At 34.1% G+C, this 20050-nt stretch overlaps 1 protein-coding gene across 1 annotated transcript in view; it reads right to left on the reverse strand.

Annotated features, from left to right (window-relative positions):
- Positions 1-11253: 11253 nt before the first annotated feature.
- Positions 11254-20050, reverse strand: part of LOC110703994 — a 53746-nt gene continuing 44949 nt past the window's right edge. Inside the window, exons 10-11 of the mRNA XM_021881792.1 lie at positions 13856-14026; positions 11254-11535 (exon numbers count right to left, since the gene is read on the reverse strand). Of these exons, the coding sequence (XP_021737484.1) occupies positions 11461-11535; positions 13856-14026 (246 nt within the window). The 3' untranslated portion in view covers positions 11254-11460. The remainder of the gene's footprint in view (positions 11536-13855; positions 14027-20050) is intronic.

The raw sequence follows: 20050 nt of genomic DNA on the forward strand, positions 1-20050 counted from the left end.
ATCAGAATACAAAGAATAATATAATAATTAAAATTACTAGATCAATTCAACAATGTAGTTCAAAACTACATTACACATTGTACTCTGAAAAAAAATAACTTTTATCAACTGAACCTCGAATAATAATACAAACTTTCACTCAATTAACTCATAACCAATAAGTGTGCCACGCTCTTTGTTTTATACCTAGCCTTGGACATGGGTATTCAAATAACAAACCAACAAGTATAAAAACTTGAATACTCCCAATAATTAGAAAACACCTTGAATCAGACCATATACGGGCCAATTCTCACTGTAGAGGACCATAGAAAAACAAATAATAAAGATTGTACCTCATTCTTAACTCATGATCATTATCTCATTACCAACATACCAAGGACTAAGGTCTATAACGCTGAGCCTCAAACCAAGAGCAAAATAATAATTCTCAACCTTTTGATCTCATACATCGATCAAATAATCATAAACTTGATAATAAATAGTATCTCAATAATGGCACGAGTTCCCAAATAACATGACAATTCAATTCAAAAACATCTCAACTCTTAGGAAAATAAAACTAGTTCCCAAAATAATTAATTCTCAACCCAAAAATAATACTCTGCATTAGGAACCCTAAAACCTCGATATAACAATACTCCCTATAACAACAACAATCATAAACAATAAAAGTAATATGATACTCATATCCAATCAAATCATATAATACCAATAATCAATCATGTATATATACGAACTTGATCACACGAATTACAATTATAAAATTTACACATAATAATAATATAGAGTGCAAATAATAAATCATATCACACATAATAATACGAAATATCAAACATGTCCAAAGTTTTGTGTGATTACATAAAATAAATAATACAATCAAATTATAAATAAACGATCTAATTAAGGGTTGATAGTGTGATTACCTTTCCGACGAATACCAAAACAATGAGACACAATTGAGAACGAAATATGAAACAAATACTCCAACACTTCAAGTAGAATGACACAAATTCCACAGTGAGTGATGAGCAAAATAATTGAATCAAATAGTTGTACGCCACTCGAAACTCACGTCCAACAATTGATGAGTAAATAAAAGGCTTGATGATAAAAGTTTGGGTGAAATCATAAATCATGATGATAATCACTATACGCTTGAGGTATTGCTTTACAAAAAAATCAAGATTTTGAATGTTCAAAAGTGACGAGATGAGCAAGCACCAAAAAAAAAAAGAACAAAAGTGGCGAGCAAACGGCAAAAGAATAAAAACAATTCAAATAATAAGGGTTTATTAATATTTATAGGTGTTAATAAAAGAGTCTATTTAAACAATATAGGTTTTTAAAACTTTCCTAACTCTAAAATTAAAAAAAAAAATGAGATTAGGAAAGTTATTTAATAAATAAAAATAACTATTTTTTTTATAAAATATAATATATAAAATTATAAAATATTCGGGTATTACAATCTACCCTCCTTAAAATAATTGTTTCTTCCTTTGAGCCATTGGAGGTGATTGAGCTGAAGAAAACCAGCAAAATTAGATTGCCATTAGAAGGAGAGAGAAGAGAGAAAAGTTAATGCAAGTCAAACCCCCCCTACACATACAAAGCTATTTTGCAAAGGTCATTTTTGATACCTCGCAAGCGTTTGTGTTTCTCCAATTCTAACTCAAATTCGTTTCTGAAAATTCCATAGCGACTCTCGTGGATGCCATATTCATTTCCCATGCATAAAATCCTTAGATCCAACATCCGCAAGCATGAATCCTTCGATGAATGAACTTGATCCATCGATTTCTATTCAAATAACATTCGAATCATCTCCAAACACTTCGAAAGCGTCCAAATGACTATAAAATCACCTGAAACATTAAGAAATACACAAACGAAGCGTAATAGAGCGATATATGATGACTTATGCAAATATGACCCTAAAATCGACCAAAAAGACTAAGAAAAAGGTATTAAAACTAACATAAATTAAACGTTCCTAAGGACCCTATATATATACATATGACTTATGAACTGCCACCTCATATCACCCGAAATAGTTGTCGGCGTGATCTAGATCACCCTCCTAGATGACAGTCGCCTCTGCAGGCGGCACTATTATCTCCTAGTTTTTCCTTATTAGGTACTTGTCCTTGAAGGCTTTGAAGCTAGTGTAACACCCTAGAAATTTCTTTCTTTTTTTTTAAAAAAAAATATCTGTTTTGCTCTTTTTAAAACTCAAAATAGGAAAATCTAAGACATTACCGCCACCGTGATGACGGATAAGGCAATTATCAAAGACAAACAGTGGAAAGACTATCTTTAAAACCATTCAAAATAAGTAAACTTTAAAAGTCAACCAAACAAAAGTAAAGTCAAACCAAAATTTAACAAAGTCAGCCTACATCTTGGAACCATTGTAGGCCTTTATCAAAACAGAATAAAACTTAAAACCTTTGCGTTAGTCTCACAAGCATAATAATATAATCAATAAAGCAATAAATCAAATCATAGTCGTATGGTAACTAAGCATGCTTCGCTCTTCACTCATGCCCATCATGAATATGCTTCATCACCTGAAAAGCTCCTCTCTACTTGTCCCCACTACTCGCCATTAAAAATGGGTCATCGTAAGGACAAAGTAAAGACAAGGCCAACAAAACTCACAAACGCACAATCAGCAATGCTGAGTACATAAGCGTAAATAAAACACACTAACATGCTTTCACCCTATCATCACACAACTTACCGTGTTGCACCTGTTTACAAGCACACAACAGACGACATGACCATCCAATAAATAACTCATTTATTTATTTATCTTGATTACACATCAAACTAGTTTCCCCCTAACCTGCCCCAATAAAGGGGTACTAACACGGGAGCTAACCGTCTCAGTATAGAAGAATCACTCGTAAGTGGCGGAATTCCTGCGCATAATAAAATGGAAAGTACAGCGTCTTGTACCCCAAGTAGATTTTTTTTTCTTTTTTTTTTTACATCAGCATAACTTTAACAAATAACAAACTAAAATTAAAGCTAATCAAACTAGTACGACTATTGTTGATGAGTATGTGTGCCTGTTGTACCTTGTCTCGGTCCACTTTAAGGATATTGCAACACTGGAAACTAAATCCTAATTTTTTAATGTCCCGTATGGTCCGGAAAATGCTTATATCGTTTATTTCCTTCTTTCGTAAGAGATTGATCAAATTCATTGAGTCCGAAAAAGTACTTTAGAGAATCCCATGGTTAAACACCATTTTAGAGCTTCAAGACATGCTCGTGCCTGCGAATATTATGCTGAGGTTGCTAATCCGAAACTTGCTCCCGCATCCAAGAAGTCCTCTTCACTAACTTTCATAGCCCATCCAAACCCACTTCTTCCATTATTTTTTTTCAAAAGAGCCATCAATCTGGAGTGTACAATCCGACTGACCCTTAAATCGACAAAAAATATAACCTTCCCGTCTAATATGTACATGGCTAAATCCCGGGGGTTCATGTATTTCTGTTTCCGGAATGTCCAGCATACCTACTGTTGGTAGATATGGTTTGTTGAAATCTTGAAGAGTTTGCAAAGCCTATTCAATGTTCCTTTTCAAAGTAGTATAAGTGTATAACCACCACTATCTCCACTAAAAAGACGCTGGTTTCTAGTGACCCATATGCCCCATATAAGTTGCAATAAAGGTAGATATTGCGTTGCTATGGACACCACCCCGACTATAAATAAGCAGGATATATGTTTGAATCTATTCTCGAAGAGGACCGAAAAAGGATTCATTAGCTGTATATTCATCTGTTACGTGGACATTATTCCACGCAAATTCAACCAAATCACGAAATCTAAAGATGTGTTGTGTGTTCTCAACCTCCAACCCGCAAAAATCGCACAGTATAGTCAGTTGCATACCTCGTTGTGCAAGTTTTTCTTTCGTGGGGATGGCGTCATAGAAACGTTTCCACATGAACATACTCCATTTGGGCGGAATGCGTAGTCTCTAGATGATTTTTAAGAAATCCTCATTCGGTTCCTGAAAGATAGTCTTTTGTGATAAGAAGGCATACTCCGTTTTCACCGTGAACTTCCCTGACGAGTGATTAGGCCAATACATGAAGTCTTTCGCCCTTTCTTTTACAAGCTCCATTCCTAAAATTTGTTGTGCACTATTCCACTCAAATCTCTCTCTTACAAGAGAAGTGTTCCATGAACAAGAAGTTTGGTTAATAAAATCTTTAACCTTCCATCTCAAACTGTCACGAAGAGTCTGATTTGACTTGACCACGGGTGTCGTTCTATTTACCCAATTATTGTTACAAGCAACAATATTATCACCATTCCAAATCTTCCAAGAAAAGCCAGGAAAGAAACGGGAAGCAACTTGCTGGAAACCCTTGCGAGCATAAGAAATGGTGGCAAGCACTTGATTTCTAGGAATACCATGGCAAAGAACGCATTTTACCTTTGCGTCGAAGATCTTAGCCACTAAAAGATGAGGATTTTTGTGCATTCTAAGAACATTTTTGAATAAAAGGGTATCATTCACCATACTAGTTGCTCTAATCCCTAAACCATCCATTCCTATCGATAACTAAATGATTAGACGCTTCGTCCAACGGATACCCTTTTACCCACTCGTAGCCCACCAAAACCTAGTTATGATTGAATCTAACTTGTTCACTATTGCTAGAGGAAATTTTAGTGATTTCATAACATGCGATGTAATTCCCATTAAAACCGAGTTGATCAGTACAAATTTTGCAGACTGTGAAAGCCTACAAGTAGACCATGCCAGGATTTTTTTTTATCTTTCTCCACCAAGCAATTGAAGTGTTCCGACTTTTTCCCCAGTAAGTCAATCGGGTTCCCTAAATGGGTTTCTATAACCTTCATACTAGGAATTTTAAAAATGACTTTGTATTCCATAACAAGATTTTGAGGGACCGAGGGACTAAATTTGATGTATGATTTCTGAAATTTTATTCTTTGTCCCGAAACCGTCCCAAATCTTGTCAAAATATCTTGAATGTTTGCACAAGAAGAATGATCAATTTTAAAGAAAACCATGACATCATCCGCAAAAAATAAATGTGAGATTTTAGGGGCTCTTCTAGCAATTTTAATACCACTAAAAAGTTTTATGTCCTTTGCTAAAAGTAGCATCCTTGACAAAACATCCATACAGAAAAGGAATAAATATGGAGATAGAGGATCACCTTGGCGTAGGCCACATTGTGGCTTAAAAGTTTCAGTTGTTTTCTCGTTTACAATGGCCTTGAAGGTGACGGTTGAAACTCACTGAGAAATCCATTGAATCTAACGCGAGGAGAAGCCATAAGATTTAAGGATTTTAAATAAAAAAAATCCAATCTACACGATCATAAGCTTTCAACATATCAACCTTAATAGCCGCAAGGTGAGTAGAGAGCTTTTTCATATTAATGAAATGAATAAGCTCCTGAGATAAGTACACATTATCCTCCATATATCGTCCTAGGATAAACGCATGCTGATAATCTGTGATTAAAAAAGGCAAAGTCTGTTTCATACGTTTCACCAAACACTTAGCAATACACTTGTAAATCGTATTACAAAGGCTAATTGGCCGAAACTGCCTGACCATTTCTGGGGAATCAACCTTCGGTAGGAGAACCAAAAGTGAAGCATTTAGCTCTGTCAACAGAAACCCTGTGTCAAAAAAGTGTTGCACACTCTCAATTACCGTGTCACCTATGAACTCCCAGTGAATTTTAAAAAATTCTGCTATAAAGCTATCCGGTCCCGGAGATTTAGAAGAGTGAATATCAAACATTTCTTCTTTGAATTCATTAGGTGTGAAAGGTTCTTCTAGATTCTCTGAGATATTTTATGGAAGATTAGGGAAATGAATTTCCCTTAATAAGAGGTCTATGCTCCCTCATGATTCGGGTCATGCTCAGGCTCGTAGGCACTATTGAAATTATTGTAAAATAATTCAGCAATTTTTTCTTGTCCTTTCACCCATTCTCCACTGTCATTACATAAGGTTAAAATTTCTTTCCTCTTCTTTTGTTGTTTAACCTTGTTGAATAATTGTTTAGTAGGAGCCTCCTCTTCTTTCAACCATCTTTCTTTGAGACGCTGTTGCCAATAGCCATATTGTAACTAGCAATCTGGGATAATAGTATTAAGATGTTGAATGAACTGATTACCACCATTCAAGCAGGAGATGTGCACACTAGCACCAAGAAGCTCCTTGTTCACACCATTCCAGTTTATCCCTAACATTTTTCTATGATCCAAACACCATATGCTATGGTCAAATATAAAGTCGCATAACGACCCCCATATGTTCATACTCAAGGTATATATGTTCCAAAAGTTTTGGTGCGTAATCTCTTTCACTTTACGTTGATTTACATATTATTAAACTTGGTGATGACTCTCAAACCATAACACAAACAATAATCTTAATTATTCAAACAATCAAAAATGCCAATTTAATTCTTGAATAATTAGTGACTACATAATATTTAATGTTGAACCCTTTTTAAATCTACATCGGTGTCAAAGATACTTTAAACGCATAATGCGCCACAAATCCTATCCCTCGGTGTTGAAAACACCTTAAGTGCACTAAGACACCAAAAATATAATTTATTCCTCGTGTACAAAGACACTTAAATAGCTCTTTCCTCATGCTTATAGCATCAATAAAAATTATATGAACTATAATAAATTTCCTTTTTAATATTCCAAATCAAATTAAACATATAGTTTAATTAAATAAACCTTCAAACGTGCCAATAATAAAAATATGGTTCAATGACAATGTTCCAACATCACCAATAATTCCAATAAGTTACTTATTTCAACCAATCATGCTTCAAAAATAATTCACCACAACCATTCTCAATTTGATCAATCCAATTCAAATCACCAATACCATTTCAATTCAACCATTCCAACCAATTCTAGAATGACACTAACTTGGAATCAATTAAGTAAATCCTAGCATGTTTCTACACGCTTAATAAATTTTTGAGTACACGTACGTACCTTAATTAAGCCCTTAAAGTGGCCAAATACACTACAACACCTCTCGAACCAAGTCTCCTATATAAAGGGACAATAATACTATATTAATTACCCTTGTATACACAATTTTTAGCAACTTAAACTCATTTAAAACAACTTGTGATAATCTGAAAATTATAGTTAAACCCTTAATTAATCTTTTCTTTAATGGGTTATTAAACCCTTTTCATAAAACCGCAATTATACAACTTTAATAAAATTCCAGCATTTTAAACTAATCAAAAACCCTTTAAAAACTTCATCAAAATACGTCTTTATACTTAAATTATCCACACATACATTGAGTATATAAAAGCCCCAACTTAATTTATACAAGAACCCTAAAAATCAAGTCTTGAATAAATTAAAACCCTAACTTATAATCATATCAAAATCTGAAAATAAAATTAAAACTATTAATATATGATTTTAATACTGCTAAAACATACTTTAAACAATGAAAACCAAAACCCATACATATAATTGTCAAGATAATTAAAATTAAGGAGGAGAGAGAGAGAGAGAGAGAATGAAGGTGGTACGGTGGTGGCCGACTGGTATGGTCGCCGGCCGCCATTGGTTTGGCGTCGGTGGTGGGTTCCGGTGGGTGGGGTCGTGAGGAAGAAAGCACCCCAACTCCTTGTGTGAATCCCACGTGAAACAAGGGAAACCAAAAAAAAAAAAGAAAGAAAGAAACAATGAGAAAAGAAAGAAGAAGAAGAAAAGAAAGGAAAAAGGGGAATAGAAAATAAATAACTTGGACCATTTGAATTTTGTAAGGGAAAATTTTAGAGATTGAATGAGTATTTATAGTGTAGAGTTGTTTAGGATAGGTTTGGGCTTTATAAAAATTGTGGACTTGAATAATAGAATAGGTAGTCCAAATATGAAAATAGAATGGTTGGGTTTATTATGAAGATGGGCTACGTATGGATTAAATATTTGTTGATCCAAATATTAATTATTGTTTTATTTATAATATAATAATTAATATAGTTTGACCCAAAATATATTTTATAATTAAATACATAATATATAAAATACATTAAAAATATGGGGTATTACTGCTAGCCTTAAGAGTTATTCTATCTTTGGCAGCCATCCAGATTTCTGTAGGATTGTCCATAAAGGCCCCTTTGGACATCAGGACCGTTGAGTGGCTTCCTCACCGTCTTTTGAACTAGGCTCATTACCATTAGGAGCAGAGACGGATTCTTCACCGATTAACTCCTCTAATATTCTACTGCTGGGAGTGGTGGGGCACCCAGAGGAGACTCTACTTGCTCATCCGACTTTTCATATTCCCCATATGGGGTAATTTCGTCAGCCGACACTTCTAAAGTGTCCCTTCTCCTTCATGGCTTTGTAGCCGTCTGTTTTACCCTCGGCATTGTGTCCTGCCAGACACAGAGACGAAGGGATTCGAGGATGAGAAAAGCAGGTCCATCCATCTAGAGACGGCACCCCCAATCCTAAACTCAACTATACCAGGAGAACGACTGACTACTGTCCTAAGCTATGTCATGTGTGTTGATGGTGAATCCATTTATTGAAAAACTATATGCACAAATGGAAAAAAGTTTGAAAGAACATAGAAGAGGAGAGATGGTTACCTTTAGAAAATTTGTTGAAACACGTCTCAAGCGGTGACCCGCTGAGTCAACGTAAAGGCAGACTAAAAATTCACAAAACCTCCTACAAACGGTGATCAGAGTCTCTCTCTCTAAAAAAATCTCTCTTTCTCTCCCTAGACTTAGGAAATGGTCAAAGATGAGAGAGGATGAGGGGGGGGGGGTCAAAGGTTATTTATAGAAGGGTAAAAAGAAGGCATGTCCGTAATTTCCTCATAAGGTGACATAGTTTTAACCGTTCACCAACCCTAGAGTGACGCCTGTAACAGGCGCCACGTGGCACGCCACGTCACCCTTGTGCGGGAAAATGTCATGTGGCCTAATTAGAAAGGGACATGTGTAAACCCAAAACAGGTCTAACATGGGGCACTCACATCCTGACACGTGGCATCCCTAGTCAGCAAGTAAATGGCGACCTTCAGGGCCCAATTTCCTAGAAAGTCGCAAAAACGGCACAGCCCATTAGGTCAAAATGACCTAAGGGGCGCATATTCCAATGACCTTATAAATAGGATAATTTCCCCTATTTTGAGGCACGTTCATTTATTACAATCATATGAATTCTCTCACATAAGAAAAAACACCTGATCTCAGAATCCGAGAAGATCCTCACTTTAACCATTTATGCACCTTTTTACATACTCTGTGCACGTTCTGATCGTCGGATGCAGAACTCCAACCACCTAGAGTCTCGTTGTATTGCAGGTACATACAGCTGATCCCAGTCTTGGCGTTGTAACTATCCCAAAAGACATAGAAAACCCTGAAACAGTAGAGATTCTTAAATAACTTTTGGATCAGTTAACGATTAGAAATTTATTTAAAAAAACTGTCTCTTTTGAGTTACACTTTTCTCGATCCACTATTGTATAAAAAGTTTTGAAAATGATTATTTGGGCATTGAGGTTTTCAATTCACTCTGGTTAGATATTAGTTAAATTTGATTTAAAATTTCGCTAAATTATAATGCCACTAAAAGTTTTAATACCTATGTTTTATATTTTTTTACAACTTTAGAATATTTTTCATGTCACAAATAATACCCTAAAGTGGTAAAAAATATGAAACGGAGGTAGATTAACAATCAACATTTAAACATGGATATAAAAAGGGTCTAATAACAAGTTTACATTTCATTTCATGACCTTATAAATTTTTTTTTATCCATAATAGATTTCATGTTATGTTTAGTAATTGCACAAGTCCATAACAGACAATTCCTTCATTTAACTCATCCAATCCCATACCTCATAATCAATTAGGGGTGCGCAAAAATTCCGGATACCTGGTTCCAGAACTGGAACTGGTTTAGACCCGGTGTGTGGGTCCGGACCCGGAATTGGTTACACTTGATCCAAGACCAATTCCAAAAATATGGACCCAATTAGAACTGGGACCAGTTCAAAGTCTTGAATTTTTGGACCTGGTACTCACTAGGTGGGTTTTTTTTTATAAAAAAAAATAACTGTAGATAATTTTTTGAAGCCTATATAATATGATAGGCCCACTCCCATTCAACCAACCCTAAAAATTCTCAAACTCCCCATTCACACGTACTCCCTCTCAAGTTTCCCCTCATTTTCAATTTCTCACAACCTCACGCCTCTCTTCCTTCCTCCCTTCCTCTTTCTTCAATCTTCCATAGTTCCACTACCTCAAACTTTCTTTTTTCTAAATACTTTTTCATCATTGCATCTTTTTTCTTTTTATTTCACCTATTTTGATAATGTAAAATTGTGAGTGATTATTTTTTTTTCTTCTTGCACAATTAGAGAAGGTAGGGAACGAAAATTATGCAATATACTCTGTGTGGATTCTTACTTTGCTTATTGAAGTTGTAATTGCTTGCTACTCTGTGTTATGACAGCGAAATATCTCGGACCCGGTGGTAACCAGTTCCAATACCAGTTCCACTTTTTTTCATCGGGTACCCGGTCTTGCTCACCCCTATAATCAATACAACTAATATCTACAAACCAAAATGAGATTATTTTAATATTTCATCTGTTCCTAAATAATTGACACATTTAAATTTGACACATAAGTCAATCCACTAGTTTGACCTTAGATATATATTACTACCTCTGTTAACTATTATTTGCAACAAAGGAATATTTTATATCTCACAAATAATACCCTTTGTTGCAAATAATAGTTAACGGAGGTAGTATTATATGTTAGTAAAAAAAAAGTATAAAATAATTTGATATTATGTAGCATAAAATTTTGGGTAAAGGGCTATATATAAGCATTAAATATACTCTTGGGAATTGTATAAAATTAGGAATTTATGACAAAAACACACATAAATCAGTGTTATTAGTATTTATATTTTGATGATTTCTTAACTTTTTACGATTTTCATGTGTAAATTTAATGCTTATATGTAGCCCTGAGGGCTATGTATAACATTTTCCATTAAAAAAATAGTTATATAAATAATTAAAAAAAAATCAAATATGACAATTATTTAGAAACAGCTGAGTGTAGGAACTTCACAAGTCATTTCAATTCGAGCATTTTTTTACACATCCTGAACATGAAGCATTGAGGGACCGAAGAACTGATTCTCCAGGCCACACGAATAGGTTTCATAATAGTATACTTTTTTTTTTTTTAGCAATGTACATATTCTAAAGGATAGGTTTCAAGGTACGTTAGGTATTCATTTTCTGTAATTTACAATGCTCTGTTTTCTGTATATATGCGCATGGTAGTTCTCTGAACTAAGCTGTATCTTGCCCCCAATGAATCTAAAGAAGAAGCGCGTATTTATTCTTTAATGTCCCATTTTATATCATCTTTGAAGGGCCCAGATTCACGCAATACCTTCATCACAAGCATCATCTGAGGAATAATCAACAGATCATTAAACCCATAATATAAATAAGATGAATTTGATTGGTTGTGGCCATCAATTCTTGTATCTAATAACATAATAAAATTACTACATCCGTTTCATAATAATCGCAATACTTAAACTATACTTTTTTACATTTATACAAAAAAACATTTGTTAGCATGTAAAATATTATTTGAGCACTCTTTAGGTATATTTTCATTACGCCAACCTTCCATAATTCTTTCTAAAATAAAATTATAAATATTAATGGTCAAAGCTGACGTTGACATATTTATCAGTCAAAATGTTATGAAAATATTACAATGTTGTGATTATTATGAAGGAAAAATTAGAAAAAATAATTCCAACTTTCATCAATTTTGGTACAATAATCCCAACTTTGGATTATTCTGGAATAATCCGAACTTTGGGGGGTCTTCATTTTCTTCAGTCCTAATGACCGGTTACCTGTTGAGAAGGTTAATTTTTTTATGTTTTTTAAAAGCCACGTGTTAGCACATGATTTGTCAAAAATTAAAAAAAAAACTTTGAAAAAAAAAACATAAAACCCACCCCTTCCTCCTTAATCGCCACCCAAACCACCCCCCTCCCCGAAAACAACCCCACCCAGCCGGAAAACCTCCCCCACCCCAGCCGAAACACCTCCCCCTCCCTTCCCCCACCCACGAAAACCCCCTCCCCCTCCCCTTCCTTTACCCCGTAAACCCCCTCCCTTCCCCCAGCCCGTAAAAACTTCCCCCTCCCCTTCCCCCACCCTCGAAAACGGCCGGAAACGACAAGGGGGCTTAATTTCCAGCCGTTTTCGAGGGTGGGGGAAGGGGAGGTGGGAGTTTTTACGGGGTGAGGGAAGGGAGGGGGGGGGGAGGGGTTTTACAGGGTAGGGGAAGGGAGAGGGGAGGGTTTCGTGGGTGGGGGAAGGGAGGGGGAGGGTGGGGAGTGGTGGTCGAGGGGTGGGGGGGAGTTTTCCGGCTGGGTGGGGGTATTTTCGGGGGTGGGGGCTAGAGGAAAGGGTAGGGGAGGGGCTGGTGGAGGGGGTGGTTTAGGTGGGGGGAACTGGTGGTTTGGGGGGCGAATTTTTATTTTTATTTTAATTTATTTTTTTTGGACCAATGACAAGCTGACACGTGTCATGGTGACCTTTTATTAAAGGTTGTTGACTCACGTTGACCGGTTTGGGATTGAAGAAAATGAAGACCCCCTAAAGTTCGGATTATTTCAGAATAATCCAAAGTTGAGATTATTGTACCAAAATTGATGAAAGTTGGGATTATTTTTTCTAATTTTTCCTATTATGAGATGGAGAAAATATTAATTAAAACCATCAACCCACATTTACTGTTCTACTACTTTTTTTTTTGTTCTTAGCCTCTTTATTTGGGGGGGGGGGGCACTTGGTTCAACTCATTCTAAACTCATGCTCCCTCGGTATTCTTTTTTTCATACCATGGACCCACTTTATGTGAGATTTATTAGTCAAATGGGGCTATAAAAGAGGGATGGAGGGAGTGCCTCATACCTTTACTTAAACCAAATACACCCTTAAAGTACTTGATGGTAAGCAATGGATTACAAAACCCTTCATCCAACCAAGAATACCATAGTAGACTTCTCCAATATGCTCATGGCCAAATTTGCTAAAGGAATACTGGGTACTTTTTTTTCAACCATAGTTATCGTGGATAGTTTTAAAAGACAACTCACAGATTAACCTTGTTTTAAATCTAATACAGTAACTTTTAATAAAAATGTTACAACCAATAAATCCTGTAAGAAAATACAGAAACCGTGTACACTCCTATCCTCCAAAAGGTAGAAGATAACTTAAATGTTTGGATGGAGAAAATTGGAAGGAAGTGAAGAGAAAAGAAGGGATTTATCCACCCTTTGGATAACATTTGGTAGGAGGGAAGGGAAGGAAAATGGAAGGATTCATTTTTCCTCCCTCTTTAATAAACTAAATCCTTCCAATCTTGGAAAGATAAAAAGAAAATGTAACCTTATGTTCTCCCTTGTCCCTGCCTTCCTTTCCTCCCCCTTTCTTTTTCTTCCCTCCCTTCCCTTTCCCTTTCACTTTTCCATCCAAACCAGTGACAGGGGGTAATTGGAAGAATACGACCATCCATGTGCTTAATCATGGTTTTATTTTTATTTTTTTAAAAAGATAGGTAATTATATAGGCTGAGAATAAATTATGCAAGAGCTTTCACATCCAATTTAAAATCCGAGGAACACTTTGTTAACCCACTAACAAAAATGAACTGGTGAAAACTTAAGCTGAGATAAATATATTAAATGTGATAATACCTGGTCTGTTTCCCGTACAAGAAAATCTTTGATAGCTTTCCGAAACTCTTCGTCAACAATGTAATGGCAGCTGTAAGTTGTTACAGGTAAGTATCCCCGCTGGATTTTGTGCTCACCCTGAGCTCCTGCTTCCACCTTGTCCAAATTGAATTCAATAGCAGCTTCTATTGCCTACAATACCAACAATGTTATGGACAGACTAATTTTGATTACTGAACAAAATGATAACAACATTATCAATAAGGTTAAACAATAAAAAAAAGTATAAATCCAATGGTGGCTTAATAAAAAGCGGCTCAACAATTTATTAGATTTATATCTGAACAGTCTAGCAAGCCAATGTAATCAGCCATTGATTGTACAAGTTAAGTTTCACGAAAGAGCAGAAAATTTCCATGCATTGACATCTCTTAGGTATAAGTGATACCATTTACAGCTTCAAGATTTTCTAATGTATTCCCGCTATTGATCCCTATTACAGTAACAAAATCAAATCAACTTCCTTTTCCAACCGTCCCAGATTATTTTTTACACTTCAAATTAGTTTGAAAAAATTCTCAATATCAGTGTGATGAACCTGGTTGGTGGGTTGGTGGGGCCACCAAATCAGCCACCTATGCAAGTTTACACACAAAGGAGGAGGCACCTTGAGAAACAAGACAAAAAAGGAGCAGCAGCCAACACTAAGTGACAAAGTAGTTTGCTGAAGCACTATGACACTATGGAGAGCGCCTACACAAAATGTAGGACTGCTTTGAATAGAATGTTTGTAATATTAAAATCATAGGGAACTGTAGTAGGATGTTATGTAAATTTTGATGAGAAAACTTTGAGAGAGTTTCAGCTTAAAGCTACGATTGGAGACTGATAGCCTAAAGCTATCCACCATTTGTATCCCCTGTTTCATTGCAATTCAAGAAAATTAAGCTAAAAGTATCAAATACTATATACTAAAAGACACACCAGTAATGACACGTGTCATATTCTGGTGTGTCATTATTTATTTATTTATTTATTTTTGAAAAAAAATATTCAATTTAAAAGATTTGATGTATCGTTCCAGAAAAAAAAAATGTATTCACAACTATAAACAAGAAAAAAAAGAGAAAAAAAAAATTAAATCTTAACACTATTTGTGACTTATGGACTATTTTTTTAAGAAAGAAATATTTTATACTACGTTTATCACAACAAGATTATAGTAGAAGCTACATGCTTAAACAATGAAATGCAAATATCAAACCAATGAATACTCTATAAGCAAATATGGAAACTTAATAATACTTACCAAGAACGACACATATTGATTATAATTAGTAGATTTTTTCTTGCGATTTTTATTGTTTTCCAACATATTGATTAATTAGTAAATATGGATACTTCAATATGTATATTTCATACGAAAGTATATATATATACATGTGTGTATATATATATATATATATATATATATATATATATATATATATATATATATATATATATATATATATATATATATATATATATATATATATATATATAGAGGAAGGCTCATGTAAGAACCCTCCTCTATATAAGAACCCAATCTTATATAAGAACCAATCTCAGCCCTTTATTAGTTTTGATCTAACCACCTAAAATGATCCTTTAGTAATGGCATTTCTGTAATTCTTCTTTTATGTTCTAAATTTTTTTGCCTACTCCTATGTTCTAAATTTAGTCTATTTATGTTCTAATTTTTTTTTTCCTATGTTCTAAATTTAGTCTACTTATTTTCTAAAGTTTTGTTTCCTATGTTCTAAATTTTTTCTACCTATGTTCCAAAGTTTTTTTTTCCTATGTTCTAAATATTCTTTTACCTTTTGCCTATGTTCTAAATTCAGTCTACTTATGTTCTAAAGTTTTTTTTTTCCTATGTTCTAAATTTTTACTACCTATGTTTAAAAGTTTTTTTTTTTCCTATGTTCTAAATATTCTTTTACCTATGTTCTAATTTTTTTTTTTCCTATGTTCTAAATTTAGTCTACTTATATTCTAAAGTTTTTTTTTCCTATATTCTAAATTTAGTCTACTTATTTTCTGCTCATATAACTTAGTGCTAATTTAATTTGTTTTATTGGATTTTTTTTTTTTAAAAAAAAAACATTTGAAGTTTTTTTAGTTATTTATAAAGATAACCTATGTAGGAATTGAACCTACATCCTCTATGCATTTGCATAGTGCTCTTCCAATTGAGCTAATAGGTTTTATCATATGTTCTAAATATTATTTGCATATGTTCTATAATTTATTGCTTAAGCTCTAAATTTTTCAATCTAAGCTCTAAATATATATATGTTCTAAACTATTTTCCTATGTTCTACATTTTATTGTTTATGTTCTAAAGTTTTTTGTCCATGTTCTACATATATATCCTATATTCAAATTTTTTTGTCTATGTTCTAAATTTATTTCCTATGTTCTAAATTTTTTCCGTATGCTCTAAATTTTATCCTATGTTCAAAATCTTTTCTACCTATTTTCTAATTTTTTTTTTCTGTACGTTCTAAATTTTTTCTATCTATGTTCTAAATTTTTTCACCTTATGTTCTAAATTTTTTCACACTATGTTCTAAATTTTTAGTATATGTTCTAAACTTATTTTCTATGCCCTTATTTTTTTTTCCCAATATTTTTTTCCCAATATTCTAAATTTCCAATTTTTTTTCCTATGATCTAATTTTTTTCCCAATGTTCTAAATTTTTACTATGTTGCAAATCATTTTCTCATGTCCCAAATTTTTCCTATGTTCTAACGTTGTTCGTATATTCTACACCTATGTTCTAAAGTTTTTTCTACCTATGTTCTAAAGTTTTTTCTACCTATGTTCTAAAGTTTTTTCTACCTATGTTCTAAAGTTTTTTCTACCTATGTTCTAAAGTTTTTTTTTTCCTATGTTCTAAATTTTTTCTACCTATGTTCTAAAGTTTTTTTTTTCCTATGTTCTAAATTTTTTCTACCTATGTTCTAAAGTTTTTTCTACCTATGTTCTAAAGTTTTTTCTACCTATGTTCTAAAGTTTTTTTTTTCCTATGTTCTAAATTTTTTCTACCTATTGAACTTTAGAACATAATTGAACTATATAAAATCGAACAAAATCAACAATGAAAATGATAAATCATAAAATAATAGATAAAATAATTCATGCAAAATAGAGAAAATAATTCATTTCCCCAATTCATTCCCCTACTCCACCAGCTTGCTGCCCTCTTCACTCCACCAACTCACATCAAGCAGCCCACTCGCAACACCCCTTCAACACCACCCGAGCAGCCCACTCGCAACACCCCTTTAACACCACCAACCGTAATTAGTTGCTGCCCTGCACCACCAGCAACACCAACAACAATTATTCTGCCACCAATTGCAGCCAAACCACCAACTCCAACAGCACACTACCTTCCTCCGCATAAACACCACCATTTGACACCACCTTCGCACCACATCTCCAGCAACAGCCGCAATAACCACCTGTGCACCTCCTTCAATGCCGTAATCAGCCACCTATTCACCCGTCACTCCTATCCCGCAACAACCAATTAACCACCTTCATTTCAAGTAGATTATTGGCATCAATTATAGCTCCATTTTCACGACAATCCTCTACCCCACAACAATTGAACAAAAATTGAATTGAACAAAATCAAACAAAATCGAACTAAAATTGAACAAAAATCAAAATATTAGCAAAAATCGAACTAAAATTGAACAAAAATCAAAATATTAGCAAAAATCGAAAAAAAAATCGAACTATATAATTTGAAAATCAAAAATAGAAAAGAAAATAGAACAAAAAAAAAAGAAAATAGAACAAAAAAAAAAAGTCGAACAAAAAAATAGAAAATCGAACAAAAATAAAGAAAATCGAACAAAAAACAAAGAAAATCAAACACAAAATAAAGAAAATCGAACAAAAAAAAAAGAAAATCGAACCAAAAAAAATAGAAAATCGAACAAAAAAAAAAGAAAAACAGTTCGAAAATTCGAAAAGAAAAACAAAAATTGAACTATAAAATTTTTCAACAAAAATTGAAAAGAAAAAAAAATCAACAGTTCAAAAATTCGAGCCCAATATTTTCGAAAATCAAACTCAAAAAAATCGAAAAGAAAAACAAAATCCACTTCAACATCATGCTAATTTAGGGAGATTTTTGGGGTTTGAAGAGAGAGAGGAGGAAAGAAACGTGAGGAAGAGAGAGAAAATTTTGGGTGGTGGGTAAGGGGTTAGAGGGAGGATACGTGTTTTAATCTGAACCGTCCGAATTAATCTAATCCTACGGATGAGATTGATTCTTATATAACTAAGGTTCTTATATAAGGATGGGTTCTTACCGGATCCCTCCCCTATATATAACCGTCCGAATTAATCTAATCCTCAGTATTGACTTTGTGTGTTGTGCATAAATTTATTTTCCACAAATGGTATGTTTGTAATACTGTAAAGTCTATTAAAGAAACATATGATGAATGTCATTGGATTAACAAGGTTCATGGAGACGTAATTCAAATTAAGCATTTCATCAAATGAAAATACAATATATAACAAAGTTGCTTCTTTGATGTTGCTTGCTGCAGACACACTTTGCTTCGGTTGGTTGGTGACAATGTGACACGTAAATTTTAGCTTCTTAGATACTTTTCGTCTTAAAGCTATTATGAGTGTTGAATATATAATGTATAACAAAGATGATAATGAAAAGTCTAGGTTACGATTCCACTGGAGGAGGTAGATAAAACTCATGGGATTAATATATTTTACATTCTTGCAAGCACTCTTCACTCATTTATGATGATAAGAGATGTCGATACTAAAAAATTCACAACTTCATTGTTGGGAAAATGGGTGTTTAAAAAGGTCATGGGCGCATCACATTACTATATATCTTAATTCCTTCCACAATATGGTGCATGGGCTCATCACATTACTATTATTTTTTGTGGGGGCACAAAGAGCTAGCATTAATTTTAGTTAGCGAGAGGAACAATGTAATAAACCTCTTCAATGTTTGGACGTTTTTCCAAAGTGAGCCAATTTTGGCAAATATTAACCAAAATGGTTGCGTGGCAAAAGTATTTACCAAACTAAGCTTCCAGGCTAAAACGCTGTCTCGGTCAGCGTTTTATGCCTGGGTTTTTTTTTTAAAAAAAATCAACCTAAAAACGCTGTCTGGGACAACGTCTTTGTTGTTGACCTTTTTTTTAAAAAAATTTTGTAATTGCCTTTTATTTATAAAAATGTTTTTAAAAAAAAAACAGTTATACCAAAGATGCTGTCCCAGACAGCGTTTAACTCTGGAACTATAAACGCTGTCTCAGACAGCGTTTAAGGTTATTAATGAAACGCTGTCTGAGACAGCGTTTCTGTCGTTTTTTTTTCCCTCCAAACCCCTTCTTTCCCAAACTCTAACTTAATCCCCCTCTCTCTCATACTTGTGCTCCTCCGTGTAGACCACCGCCGGCGCCGCCACCTCCACCGTCGCCCGCCGTCACCTCCACCGTCGCCCTCCGTGTAGCCCACTATACACTCCCCTCACCCTGAAATAGGTATTCATTCAACTTTCTTTGTGTTTTAAATTCTAGGGTTTATGTTGGTGATTTCTAATTTTTTTGGAATTGGGTTAAAATGTTGATGAGGTTGAGTTGTTAGTGTTAAAAATGTTGAATTGTTAGTGTAGGTATTGTTGAATTATTAGTGTTGGTAATTGTTGAATTGTTAGTGTTGATAATGGTAGTGTTGATATTGTTAGTGTTGATAATAGTTTGGATAATGTTGAATTGTTGTTGTTGGTTTTGTTGAAGATTGTTGACAATGGTTGATAATTATTAGGTTTTGAACAATTGTAATTACCTACATTGTTGTGTAATAATGGTGATTTAGGGGTTCTTAGTAGTTAATTTGTAGAGTATGTAAAATTTTTTTGTTTGATTGTGGTGATTTAGGGATGATTTAACGGCTTTACGTAAAATGTGTTTTGGTTGTTATGTAGAATATGGCTGGACAAAATGTAGCGTTGTTATGTCGATGGGGAGGTGAAATTTTGTGTAATGGATCAAATGTGGAGTACAGTGGAGGGAATATGGACCTTATAACACTTGAACCGAACATGACTGTGACTGATCTGATGAATGAGGTTCACAGTTGTATTGGTTCAAACCCTATGACTGTTGAACTG

Source organism: Chenopodium quinoa, unplaced genomic scaffold (assembly GCF_001683475.1).
Source record: "Chenopodium quinoa cultivar QQ74 unplaced genomic scaffold, ASM168347v1, whole genome shotgun sequence".
NCBI classification, from domain to species: domain Eukaryota; kingdom Viridiplantae; phylum Streptophyta; class Magnoliopsida; order Caryophyllales; family Amaranthaceae; genus Chenopodium; species Chenopodium quinoa.